We start from the raw sequence: 13,608 nt of genomic DNA, 5'->3' as shown, positions 1-13,608 counted from the left end.
GATAGAGAGAAGTTGACAGGAAGCTGAGCTATTCTGCTTTAAAATAAAAGCAATTTAGCTCGCTGTGAAAAACAGAACTGAACAAAAGGCTATATGATACCATCTGTTTTGGAAAACATGGCCGTTGTTTTACATGTATCTGCTTTAAAAAAAAAGCCCCGAACACTTTTCATATGTAGGCTAATAACCATCATTGTGATTGTTGCAAAAATCAATGCTTTTATTCTGAAAAGACAATGCGTAAGTGCTCCACTTGTTCCATTGAGCTTGACACCATTTCACTAACTGTCCGCCCTGCCCTGCCTGAGTTTGCAGTTGAGTGCGCCAGGGCAGCACGGCTGGATTATATAACTTTAATGTACTCACGGGTTTAATGGCGCAAGAATAGAATATTACGCCACAGATCAGTGGATTCATTGCGGAATTATAGTGAAGTCGGATGCGAGTGAGTGATCGATCACTTTTTCCTCCTACCGACGACGTGCGTTAAAAGTTATCGACAGATCTGCGAAACGGCGCACACGGTGCATGTCGCCATCTCCAGCTAGGTCAACGACGTCGTAGACTTCAGTTATAAAATAGTTGATATTGCGGACGATATTTTCTGCCGTACCGGGATATAGATAAATCGGTAAATTCAGTTGACATTTCACCACGCAATATTACTGCAAGGAAGGAGGACTGTTTAAGAGTTCGACTATGAGGAAATTGCGTTATTTCTCACATTTTTTCTCCAACTTGGACTGACGGGAGATGACCTAACCAGCGGAGCGCATTCCTCTTTCACTACAGGTACGGTCTGTTAATAATACTTGTCTTGTCATGAGATCCCTCGAGATAGGCCGACGATGAGCGTCCCCGGGGCTGTGTGGTAGGCGCGCTGACAGCTCTGTACCGTGCGCCCCACTGATAATATCCCCACCAGCGCTCGGATGAACTGTCTTATGTTTGTGTAAGAAAGAGTAAATGTTGCACAAACTTCAACAGAACAGCAGCTTATCAGCCTATCCGTCTGTAGGCGTGTGATCAGTGCAATTTCCCATCGCTGCCAACAGGTTGCACTAATGCTGTATGTGTTGTGCTGTTCGGTGAGAAAAGTATAGCTTTTTTTTTTTTTTTTTTTTACTTTGATATACCAAGAACCATCCTTGTCTTCTTTAAAATGCATCACACCAGCTACCTTTATAGAGAAGATAGTGTCCCATGTAGTCTGCATGCAGTAGGCTATTGATTACAGTACAGAGCCGTGTGTGTGGGCGAGGTGAAGTGGTGAAATGACCAAAATAAAAGAAATATTCCTAATTCTCCACCAGGGACTCGAGAATGCGATAAAAATGTCCAATCATCCCTTATTTTGTAAAGAAACCATCGACAGACCTACATGACCGCACGTCACTGGAACAAACTTTTAACAGGGCAGCAGCAGATGTGCAAAGGAAGCGTTGCAAACAGCTGCCATATGGCATTAGCATTATATATTTGTCATGTGCTGCATGGAGTCATGTCTTCTAAGAATGTAACGACCGCTGCTTAAGGCAACATACAGATAAAATAGAGTCAATCGGCTGCATTGATCAGAAATCCTCAGGAAATTATCCAATCGTCTAACTGCTCTGTAAAAAATGCATTATTTCAATGTAACAGCTTTTTTATTTGACATTTACATCATACAAATGGCAGACGAAGTTAAAAAATGCTCAGCGACGTAGGCCTGTTTTGTAATGTTTAGTCACTAAGCACTGACTTTGAAACAGACAAATTGCCGCAAGTGACAGCTTGCCTGCTTTTCTGCCCTTCCAGATATGGCAGCTATCGTTGTCAATGATCTACAGTTAAATTAGTGAGCTGCCGAACACTTACAAGCAAACAGCTTTTCTTTAGATATGTTGCTTCCACTTGCACTACTTGCATTTCATTTTAAATGTATAACCCTAACCCTTATTTTGTAATCGGACTCTTGACTGAATTGTCTCTCTTGCAAACGGACATAGCCAGTTAGTGGTTACTCTCGCAAATGCCCAGAGGCCCATAGTGGGTTAATCTCTCTGGACAGATGTATGTTGTTGTACTGCACACATGCTGGCTTTACTGTATGGGGCTGTCAGAGGCACTGCATGTTACACAAGTTATGTCTGAGCAGGTCTTGTACTTCTTGCTTGATTTGAGGGGAGGGCACAGTTCAAAGAAATAACATGGACGTTATAGTTACTTATGGTATGTAATGGCTGCGGTCTCCTTTTTCTTTATGTACCGTTTTTGCTCAACCCAGTCGGTGCCATTTGTATCTTTGCCATAGTGCTCCTGTGTGGGTGTGAGAGGAGGAGATAGCCATTTTGATACAGCTGCTGCCATTTCTTGAAGAATATAAATACATATGAGAATAGCATTGGCAGAGGCATAGTAGATTTGCACTTTTCAACTGCACCAAAAGAAATAGTTAATGCAGATATTCTCTAGTCTAACCTTGTCTCTTCTCTCTCTCACTTTTTGCCTCACCGTCCTGTCAGGATAAAGAAATGGATCAGGGTGGACTAAAGCGCAACGGTAATCAAGACGACAGCCTGACATTTGGCATGACAGGAGCTGGAGTAGGCAGAGATACGAATAACACAGCTGGTTCACGGCTCCAGTCTGCAACGCACATGTCTGGCCCCGGGTCTCTGCCTCAGCCCACAGTGGCCCCAAATGGACAGGGTGAAACCAAAGACCAGAGGGAGCTTGGAGGCCTTTTTGAGTCCCCTCAGCATCATGTCCTGTGTGAGGGGTCAGACATAGAGGAGGGTAAAACCATCAAAATGCAGAAACAACATCAGGATATTGATGTTTTCAACATGGAGGACAACTTGCCGTTGTTGAAACAGAGTATTTCCGATCTCAATCAGATGTCCACCTCTGTCATCAGCACCTCAGTCTCCTCCATCCTTGGCAACCTCCCTCTGCCCAACCTTTTTTCCCAGCACATCAAGCAGGAGGGGGATTTTTCTCTGGATAAAGACTTGGGAACTTACAGCGGACACACAGTCGCTGTTCCGTGTGATTTGGATGGCAACAGCAGTGGCCTAATTGAGGATCCCGAGATTTGGCAAGACCTGGACCTTTCAAATTCTCTGCCGGAAATCAGTGATTTTGAGTTGGTTTCAGAAGTGGAACACTTGGATAACCTCCTAAATTACAGCAGGGGCGGTGGTGGTTCGGTCAGTGGCTTGATAAAGGAAACCAAGCCTCTTGTGGGTAATGGAGTTAACTGTACCAATGTGAATGGCACGGGCCAGCAGCAGCACCCCCTACACCAGCAGCACCACCTTCTACAGCACCAGCAACATCAGCTTCACCATCAGCAGCAGCCGGCATCACTTCTCTCCAACGTTATGATTAAGGAAGAGAAGGATCCAGACGACTCTTTCACCCACATCCGTACACCCGGTGTTGTGAAACTGGAGAAGCAGGACAGCGCTGGTTTCTGCCAGTCGCAGTGTCTCCAGAGCAGCATGAGCTCTCTCCGTGGAGGAGGTGCCATGCCCTCGTCTATGGCCCTCAGTGCAGGACCTAGCTACCACTACAGAGCCAACCCGTCCTCCACAGTTTCCCGACAAGACCAGGAGCCTTTTGGCATTTACCCAAACCTCCCTCTGGTGGGGGAGGACTGGGCCAGGAGCAACCGGTTTGGAGAGTCGTCCGGGTTACAGAGGGGTGACGATGGGATACCCTCCGCCGCAGCCGTGGCAAATTTTTCTGTCAGCTTCTCCAGGTACGTCTCATGGAATGACTTAATCCTGTCCTGTTTACTTTTCTCTCTGTGGCGGATATGGTGTTTGCTTTCTTTCACGGTATGCTTAACTTTGTATTTGTGTGCTCTGAAGCTATTTGCTGAGCTTGTCAAAATATTTACAAATTTTAGTTGAAGATTATTAATGCTGTAGATTTAGCGGTCATATGTTTTCTATGAGTAGGCACTGGGATCCAGACTCTGTGTGACCTGTTTGTTTTTGGAAATCTTTGCCACCTTTTCTCTGTGTCAGGAAAAAGAAATCTGTCTGAAAGATATATAAAGAACAGAAGCTGTTTGCAGCATGAGCCTGAAGGCCACACACACTCGATTGGACTTTTGTTGCCCTTTTTTGATGCAACTTGTTTGTGTCACTGCAATGCTCTAAGCATTGATTTACTCTAAGTAAATCATGTTAGCCCGAAATAAATTCCATTAACTTGCATTTGATTTAAAAGTGTGGGAATCATAATTTAGACCAGACAGTCGAGACCTGACAGTTTTCTTCAAATAAAAAATCTTTTTGCACTTCCTGCAACCCCATAGAAAATATCCTCTCTCTGTGTATGCTCCTGAAAGAAAATCAAGCTCAAGTCATGTATGCACATGAGTACCCGGCAGGACACCTTGAGTGCAAAAAAAGAACGAGGTGCTTTTCACGGGATTTACGCCTGAGTTTTCCAGTGTGATTTATAGCACAAAAGAAAAACTCACTTCAATAAGCCCCCCCCAAAAAAGAGTACTCGGGTCTTCTTGTATGTTTGTCTGTGACATTTTTTCTTTGTGAGGGAAGGTCTTGCCCCCCTGGGGTGGAGGGCATCTGGCATCTTGTTGCTTCCAATTGGCAGACACAGCAGGACGCATTCCTCTAATTCATCCACATCACTCACCTCACGATTAAGGAATGCCATGACATATAAAATATAGGAATACGTTGTTCTTGATTTACCTGGATATTGTCAGAGGCAGATAAGAGAAAAAGGTGACGCATTAGTTGCCAGGTTACAAACTCAGAATCGGATGTTGAAAATGCGTTCTGGGCTCAATTGTGAAATTGTTCCCATACACAATAACTCAGATTTTGAACCTGATTTCACCATGCTTCACCTTCTGGAATTTTTCCAAAGTGGTTTTGTAACACGGTGCTTGTTTTAAAGATATCACAGAGTTACGTAAATGTGTCATTCCTACAGGAAATGACTCATTAAGAAAACACAATATGTACATTTCTGAGGATGCAGTATGGTTAGGGTTTATTTGAGATAAATGAGTTCTGGGAGAAAGTCAAGTTCACAGCGAGAAAGGACTAAGATGACACACCCGCACCTCAGCTTGGATCAAAGTTTTAACTAAATTGGACTTTATGCGCTTCTTTGTGATCATCAGCTTGAATGGGCAAGATGTGTTTGATTAATAATGTGAGTCAGTACTGGCCTTCTGAAAGAGCCATTGAGGTGTGAGAGGCTCAAGCTGCCTTGTAAACAAGTCAGACATGAACATGGGTGTCAGCTTCTGTTATCTCCCTGCTGTCACACTGATATGCTCCTCTGTTGTTGTGCTGTTAGCCAATTTTAAACTGTGGAAAAGTCTCTTAATTATAATTTAGTTATAGTCATCTTTTCTATGGTAGACTTCAAAGCTTTGTAAAAACACAAAGATGGCATCCTAATAAGCTGCATTTTTTTTTTGCTTTCCTGGTCAGGCCTCAAAAAGTGTCTTCACTTGCACTTGTTTAGTCAATCAAACAACAAACATTGTTGTTTGAAAGACTGAATTTGATAATGCCAAGAGTCTTTGCTGCGTTGCTGTTTTACCCAAGCAACTTTCTGGTGCGTTGATGCTCACTGCACCAGCAAGGTGTGTCTTTACCTACAGAGTTCCAGTGATGTAGGGCACTGACACTCTGCAAGGTCTTTAAAAGTGCTGTGGAAAAACCCTTGCGGTACATTAATGACAAAAACAAACCGATTTACCAATGGACAGACAAACAAGAATAGTTTGCCAATTCTCATTTCTCACGTTATCATGTTCTCTGAAATTATAATGCTTTTTATTTTTAATTTGAAATTACTAGGGGTGCACGGAGAGGTTGGCGCAACTCTCAGATAGAACTTTCGCTTGATGCCTTGATTAATTTTTTTTATCAACAGTATAGCTTCCAACTTCCAACCATAGCTTCCAACTTCCAATCTTCAACTCCCAACAACCAAGCTGATGCAGACGCGTTCCACTCAATTCTGTCTTGAAATTCCCATAAGGCATTGCTTCATTTTAACTTTTGCAAACAAATAATAAAAAAAAATGCAGGTTGATTTACTTTATTTCAAACCATGCACCTTTTTGAACATCTAATCTGAATATGAAATTGGCACTGGTCATCACATGAGTGATCATCTGACTCAATGAACTGTACTGTATATATTGGAGTTCCCTTAGCTGTTCAGTTGGAATTTTAAGTACAGTTGAAACAGTTTGGCTCAAACAAATGTTGCCTCATGCCCGGGGTGAAATAAAGCCCTTGAAACATTGGTTAATATTCATTGTTTAGGATACAGTTAAGTAGCGTGATACTCCTTCCATTAAGTAGATATACTTTTTTTTTTTTAATTGTGCTTCATTTCATTTTGGTTGTATGCTGCATCACTTCCTTTTTCCTGCAGCAGGTAACATTATGCTGTACGGTACATAGCTTTATGTATGTTATGCCTGTTATTCTTTTCATCTTAAAATGTGTGAGTTATGCTGACACACATCAAAAAGGGTTTAAAAAATATAATCTCTTTTGAAGTGTATGCCAGGGCAAGACAGACTGTCTGTGTGTGTGTACACACAGGGATGTAGGAAGGCCACGTGCACAGATCTGCTCTGGTGGGTTGCTGTCTCTCTTTGCTTTAAACTGTCACCCAGTTACTTTTTTCTTCTCACCTACTCACTCCTCATGGGCCCCTCAGAGCTCTCCATTTTTCCCACAGGTATGCAAAAGTTGTACAGATGAAGATTTCTCTCACACACACAAACACACAAACACACACCACATACAGTTTTTATGTTTGTGTGCTGCAGATTCTGGATGTCAAAGGAAACACTTAACCACACGTGCACCTTTTTGCATCTGAAAATTGTGCTGTAAAGTTTTTAGTGTGTTATAATTATCGTTGAATGCCAATTAATCATTTGGGCTAATGCATCATGGGAGTGGAGAAAACTTGATTCACATATACCGTGATTTCTTTTTGTAACGATTTTTAAAATCGATTGCTTTCTCCAGAATCAATATTTTTTATATTTTTTTTTACCAATGATTCACCTAAATTTTTTCTGTGTATGCAGTACCGCTGACTACAACATATTTGTTTCCAGTAAAACAGAGCAAAAGCAGAAAATGCAGAAAATGCATGTTATGCATGTTACTTCATTGCAAATTAATTTAATGTCAGACTGACTGACATGTGATGTGCATTCTTTTTAGAAAAGGTTTTTAGAAATGTCGAATGATATATTATCTCTAGAACTGTATTATTCAACTTTTTTATTGTTAAAGAAGGAAAAGAAAATTGCAATACTACTGAATTGCAACACTTCTAGAATCCCAATGAATAGAAACTGCAATACAAACCAAATCGGGATAAAAGCCCTAACGCATGACAACATAGTGTTGTGTTCCGCTAAACTGGGGTTGGCTGATGGCAAAGTTGTGGTGGTTCATACTGACTCTGGTTGCAAATATAAAGTTAACGTTCAAGGAAATCACATCAACTAAAGTATAGGGGATACAGATAACCGATTACTGCATAGCCTAGCATGTAAAGAGTTTAATAACACTCATCTTGATCTAAATATTTACAATAATCCAGTTATTATTGTTATAATTATACTAGTCAAAACACATCTTAATGTATGCAAAAACAAACAAAACAATTAAATACAATTATTATTATTGAGCATGGAAATTTTAAACATAAATGACATTAATTGTAGGTCTGGCACTTGATTCATAAACCCAAGATTAGCACACACACTACAGTAGTGCACTAAAGTAGCCTGAACACATATGACTCAATACACCTCCTCAGTGGAAGTCTTTATTTTCTAGTTTAGTCTATATTTAGGAGCCTTGGTTGAAGCTGGGAAAGATTAAACAGATGGTTTCCACACCTTGCCAATCCACCACAATTATAAAGATATTTTGAATGAAAAGGATAATTGTTACCGTCAACATGTCTACTGTGGTTTACTGTTTGTTACATTGTTAATCATTCCTAAGTAAGGCATTTCAACAGTAGTTGGGCGTGAACCATTATAAGCATAAGCAGGTTAATAATTGTAATTAAAACGTATGCATTGGGTGATGAATTATTGCTATTTTAATTGCTCCTTAGTTGAGTATGTATACTCAAAACTTGGCATGAGTGACGATGTCTTACCGACTTAATTCAATACAGTTGCATTCTTTTTACGTATAAATTGAATCATAAGCTAGGTGACGATGGTGAAAGATACAGTATTGTCATTATGACTGCATTGTTTTGTTTCTATATGTGGGTACTAATTTACTGAAGTGATCACACCCTAAAGCAAAATTGGGTGACTGAATAGAATCACAGCTACATGACCGACGTGACTGTGAATACGTCATTTCTAGAAACCACGTGACAACATGCAAGGTCTGGCTGACATTATCATAATTGCATCGTGATCATTATATCATCATTTTTCTAAACTTTGTTGTCGAAATGAATGATTCAAACAAATTGTAATTGCACACTATCCAAATATTTTTTTTTACTTTTGCGAAGACTTTAGTTTGATGTTATTAAAAAAAGAGTAACAATTGATTGCACTGTACATTAATTTGAGTGTTGACATGTGATTTTGCATGTATACTATATCGTGTTCCAAAGTCATTCCTTTTCATGTGCATTATTTTACATAAAGTTTCACAACATAGATATAAATAACACTGTTTTTGCTTTTCTTTTAGAATGGCATGCATGAAAAAAATATACAAGCTGCAAACAGAGAATTTAAAGTCTTACTGTAAGTGCCCACAGTAGTCATTTCACAAAAGGCAGATAAAACAAACTAAAGCCAAACTAGGTCACACTCATCTCTGTTGACTCAGTTTCCTGAATTTATATTCTCTAAGATGTTGTATGCATGGCTACATTTCACTCCATCTTACCATTTTAAAGGGGTACTATGCATGCGTTTTGACCATTTCTTTTGCTGTTTTCTCATCCCTTATAGATTCAGAATAGATATTTTGCAGCTCCGTTGTTTACTTGTGTCTGACGCCTCGCTCGGTCAGTCTGCCGTTTCCTCTTTCTCTGTTCCTCTGACAAGGCTTTCCTAATTTCCTGCTTTTTTTTGCTGACTTATTTATGTCAATAATGTGAAAAACTTCTTCCCTACCTTGTTAACTGGTTCCTTAATGGGCGTATGTGTGCAGTGCCATGAAGCAATTCGTTACTTCGCGACACCTGATATCACGTGATCCTGCGTGACGCTAAGGCCTGAGGCTTGTTGGCCGAATGTTGCAAGGGTGGTTTTTCCGCTCACAGGTGCTAGAGTGAGACGTCCACCATTAAACTGAAAAAATAAGTCATATAACCATTCCAATGACTCCAAAACTGTTGAGTTTAAGGCTGTCCCCTCTTAGTTGATTAGTCGACTAATCTGTGGTTTTGGTCTTAGTCAACTAAGATTTCTTTAGTTGATAAGTCATTTTTTTATACTTAGTCATGCTTAATTACTCATTTCCAAGAAACCTATGAGCACATTTCTGGTGAACATGAGATTTGAAGTGGTGCTTTTGTAGGATTAACTGTGTAGAAACTCAGTTTTACAGATGGTTAATTAACTACATTTATATTGTACTTTTCTTGTCCTACCCACCTCTCAAAGTGCACAGCTCTGTCAATTTAACCAACTAATCGATTAGTCGACAAAATCATATAAGTGTTAGTCAACTAAGAATTTCTTTAGTCAAGGACAGCCCTAGTTGAGTTAAGGTAAACTAAGCCAAAAAAACGACATTGTTTCCCCTTAATTTTTCAATTCAATTCAGTTAAATGTATTTATAGTATCAAATCATAAGTCATCTCAAGACACTACAGATAGAGTAGGTCTAGACCACACTATAATTTAAACACTCTATAAATAATTACCACTTTCTAGGTAGTTTCCTTAGTTATACATCCTTCATCAGTTGCAAACACTCAGTTGAAATGTTGTTCTCAGAATTAGCCGGACAAGCCTTACGTTTTAATTTGCGACACAAGCATTTATGCAACATGTTGTTGAGTGTGCGGAAATGTACTGTGATTACTCTGTGTGAAGTGGTACCATATTGCATATTACTGTATATCCTGGAGTGAAGCCTGCTGAAAAACTGTTTTAGAATCCTTTAAAGGCCCCTAAAGACTTATGTATAGTTAGACATTCACAGACAGAGTCTCTAACTTGGTCATTGTTGTGGAACTGAAAGATCGAACTGATCAAACATATAGGTATTCTATCTTAAAGAGGCTTCATACATGCAGCCCAAACTCACAGTGGGCTTGTCGGCTCGGATCATTAGCCAAGATGCGTTTTCCAACTAGATGCTCTTTCATTCACTCACTCTCGTCACTCTTCTTCCCTCTGTCTCTCCTCTTTGGAGCTCTACTGTACTGAGGCTTTGATGTAGGCTTCGGTTGGGGTCACTGTAGTTCAGAGAGTAAAAGGATGCCTAGGCCTCTTGGCAGCCAAGCTGTTTCTTTTTAAGGCTGTTTTGTTGGCTGCTGCCATGTTTACGCTGGTGTTGGGTGTCATGAACATAGGCTATCCAAGGCCTATGTAACAGGCCATACGAGGGATTTAACCTCTTTTTCAGGACAAAGCTAGTCTTTTTATTCGCTGCAAAATACGGAAAGAAATCCAAAGTAAAAGAGACCCTTACAATTATGTATACAATAGTCCAACAATAAGTACAATTTTTTCTTTCAGTAAGGTGTTGAATCATCTGTTCAATTCTGAAGCTAAGATTTTAGTGTTTAGAAATTGTCCTGTTACTGAAAATATCTTTTCTTCATGTGTTTCAAATCATACTTCCAAAGACGGCTACACAAATGACTCATACTTACAGACCGAGAGAAGAATAAGCCGTTTCCAAAGTTTCCCGTTCTGCCAGAATTATTTGTCATTGCCATATTGCTTACTGTTTTTAGGAAATTCAGTCTAATATGCCTCTGTAAAGCGGCCAGAGTTGCTACTCAGGTACACTTGTGTTTGTGTGTTTCCACACACACGTTGCCAATATGTGTATACTACACCCATATACTGTGCACTTTGAACAGATAAACATATGCACTCATAAATGCCTCATTGCACATCATGTGATGGCTGTGGATAGTTGGCAAAGTTAGCTGGGAGGCATTTCTCGGTTTAGATTACAGTACCAATACTCAGAATAGACTATAAGATCCTTGGTGAATAACTCAAGCAGGATTCTTTCTAAAGCCATCGTTGTCTAAGGAAATATTTGACGGCCATCAGGACTTTGCTTTAAAGTTCTTGTGAGTGCCTATCTCTCCCTATGTCATGTCATGTCATGTCATGTCATGTCATGTCATGTCATACATTTGATGGCTTACATACCAGTGTAACCTAGATCCGTTTGCAACAATTGGACCTGAAGACTGCTTGAAGGTAATTGTGTCAGTTTGTTTCTTTCCCGCCAATGTTTCCTTCAGCTACGTTTACACAAAATTAGGTACGCAAACTGTGCTCGGGTATGTCAGGATCAAATATAGCCCTGACTGTACTGACTCACTGCACTTCATGAACAGTGGATTGTGCTTGTTATATTTGGCAACAACTCTATTAGGAAACAGGAAGTGCAGTGTCTAGCGACTAGAATGCCTCAGGCTGCTGCCCCCTTTTCCCTCTTTGGCGGGCTAAGTCCCATTTTGGGTAAAAAGAATAAGAAAAAACGATTGCACATGTTGTTGTTGTTTTTTATTATTATTTAGGTGTTTTTCTCAGAATTTGTGTGTTTACAGGAAATCACAAAGTGCTGTATGTTTCATTTATAGCTAGTTCTAAATAATCATAATTATTACACGGCTTGGTTGAATTTGACAGCATTCTGTGGTCTGCTAATTCTTGTAACAGACGGTGCTAAGAATAACAGTCTATGATCGCTACCGGTAACTTCAGCTGTAAGGATAATAACGGTAATTAGTTACATTGCAACATTGTGTTTACATGTGTGTCAACTGCAGCGGCTGTGCAAGAAAGGAACGAGATGAATGAGGACAGAAGTGTCAAAATAAATATTCCCAAAAATTCACTTTGTCTCACTTCACCAGCAACGGAAATGTTCAGTTTAATGTGAATTACAGCAGCTGTTAGCCAGCTAGCTAACTTAACAACCCCTCAGCTAATGTGTCAGCCTGCAGTGATTTAAAGCAGCAGTGGGTAACTTTTTGAGATTAATGAATGTTTGTTACATTCAAGGCCACTGCCAAATGAGTTGTTACAAAGCTAAATAAGACTATCAGCTCCACACAACTCTTTCTGTATTTCTCATTATGGCTATGTTCAAAATATTGTGGCAACCTGTAACTTTCCCGCGCAGAAAATCAAGTAAAGAAAATTACTTCTTTTGAAGAGTCCTTGTTTTCTTCCATGTGTCTTCCTTGGCAACTAGCAACTTTGTGGGAAAGGTGGAGGGGGCATTGTGAGATCACAAAAGGCTTGTATCATGTGGACGTGCCGAAAGTTTTGTTGTCACTTGTTGTTGTTACTTAGAATACCACATGGGAGCGGCAGAAACTACGCACTATAGCTTTAATACAGCAGCTGTTTGAATGAATTTGTCCACCTAGCTAGCAAAACCAGGCAGTACCTAATCACAGCCCAACTCATTTTGACCGTAAAATATGCGGCTACTGCCACAGCCTGTAAAGGGGGGGGGGGGGGGGGGGGGGGGGGGGTAAAATGCATGCCCGAACCTGTGGCTTTTGCCAGAAATGTATTTATGACTGCCCCCTTACTTAGTGCACAGCGCACCTCCCCATGGCTATATTTGTTTTTTGCTTTGTGGTCATTGTGTTGTAGGTGTAACCTTTCTCGAACAGTTGAAATGTTTAATATCAAAGATGTGTGACAGTGCACCAAATGCCTTTTAGTTGAAAGTAATTTGGTGCTTGGCAGAAATAAACAAAACATCTTCAGATAGCAAAAAGCAGCAACTCTCCGAAATCAACAGCAACATCATAAAACAGATCAGTAAGGTGTGGGAAATTTGCTAGAACTAGACATAGTGCAAAACGTCTCAGGGTTTTCCCCCAGGAAACCGGTTAGTGGAGGTGGTTATCTATGCCATACATCACCAACACCAAAAAAAAAGAAAAAAAAAATTGTTTTACACCCTTGTCTACTGCATGCACATAACTTCCCCCACATTTGAACAGTTATGTTATCTTTTATAAAACCCTAATGTCAGCCTCTGATGTAATACGCTGCAGGAATCTCTTCATCTGACAATGGATTATGCACTTTATAGTTGAATCTGGTAAACCATGAATGAATAAAGCTATACTATTTTATCTCTGTGATTTTGCAATAGTAATATGTAGATAGAACAAACAATCTTAAAGGAGAATTCCGGTTGATTTCAACATGTAGCTCTGTTTTTGTTTTTAAATTGTAGTTCTGTCAGTAGTGAGACAAATTAAAACAGTCGGTGCAGTCTACACAGAGTTATCCTCCTGCTGAAGTTATCACCTAACAGGCTTAAACAGGGCAAGTTTTAAACTTGTTTTTAGCTTCTAAACATGCTCAAAATGTCATTACCA

At 40.0% G+C, this 13,608-nt stretch overlaps 1 protein-coding gene across 1 annotated transcript in view; it reads left to right on the top strand.

The window, feature by feature from the left end:
• Positions 1-292: 292 nt before the first annotated feature.
• The window catches only part of LOC116700233 (glucocorticoid receptor), a 68,800-nt gene continuing 55,484 nt past the window's right edge, over positions 293-13,608 (top strand). The window contains exons 1-2 of the mRNA XM_032533242.1: positions 293-445; positions 2,508-3,748. Coding sequence (XP_032389133.1) covers positions 440-445; positions 2,508-3,748 — 1,247 coding nt within the window. The 5' untranslated portion in view covers positions 293-439. The remainder of the gene's footprint in view (positions 446-2,507; positions 3,749-13,608) is intronic.

This window comes from Etheostoma spectabile, chromosome 13 (assembly GCF_008692095.1).
Source record: "Etheostoma spectabile isolate EspeVRDwgs_2016 chromosome 13, UIUC_Espe_1.0, whole genome shotgun sequence".
Lineage (NCBI taxonomy): Eukaryota > Metazoa > Chordata > Actinopteri > Perciformes > Percidae > Etheostoma > Etheostoma spectabile.
Note: the sequence above shows the minus strand (reverse complement) of the source record. Positions and strands in the feature narration are given on the sequence as shown.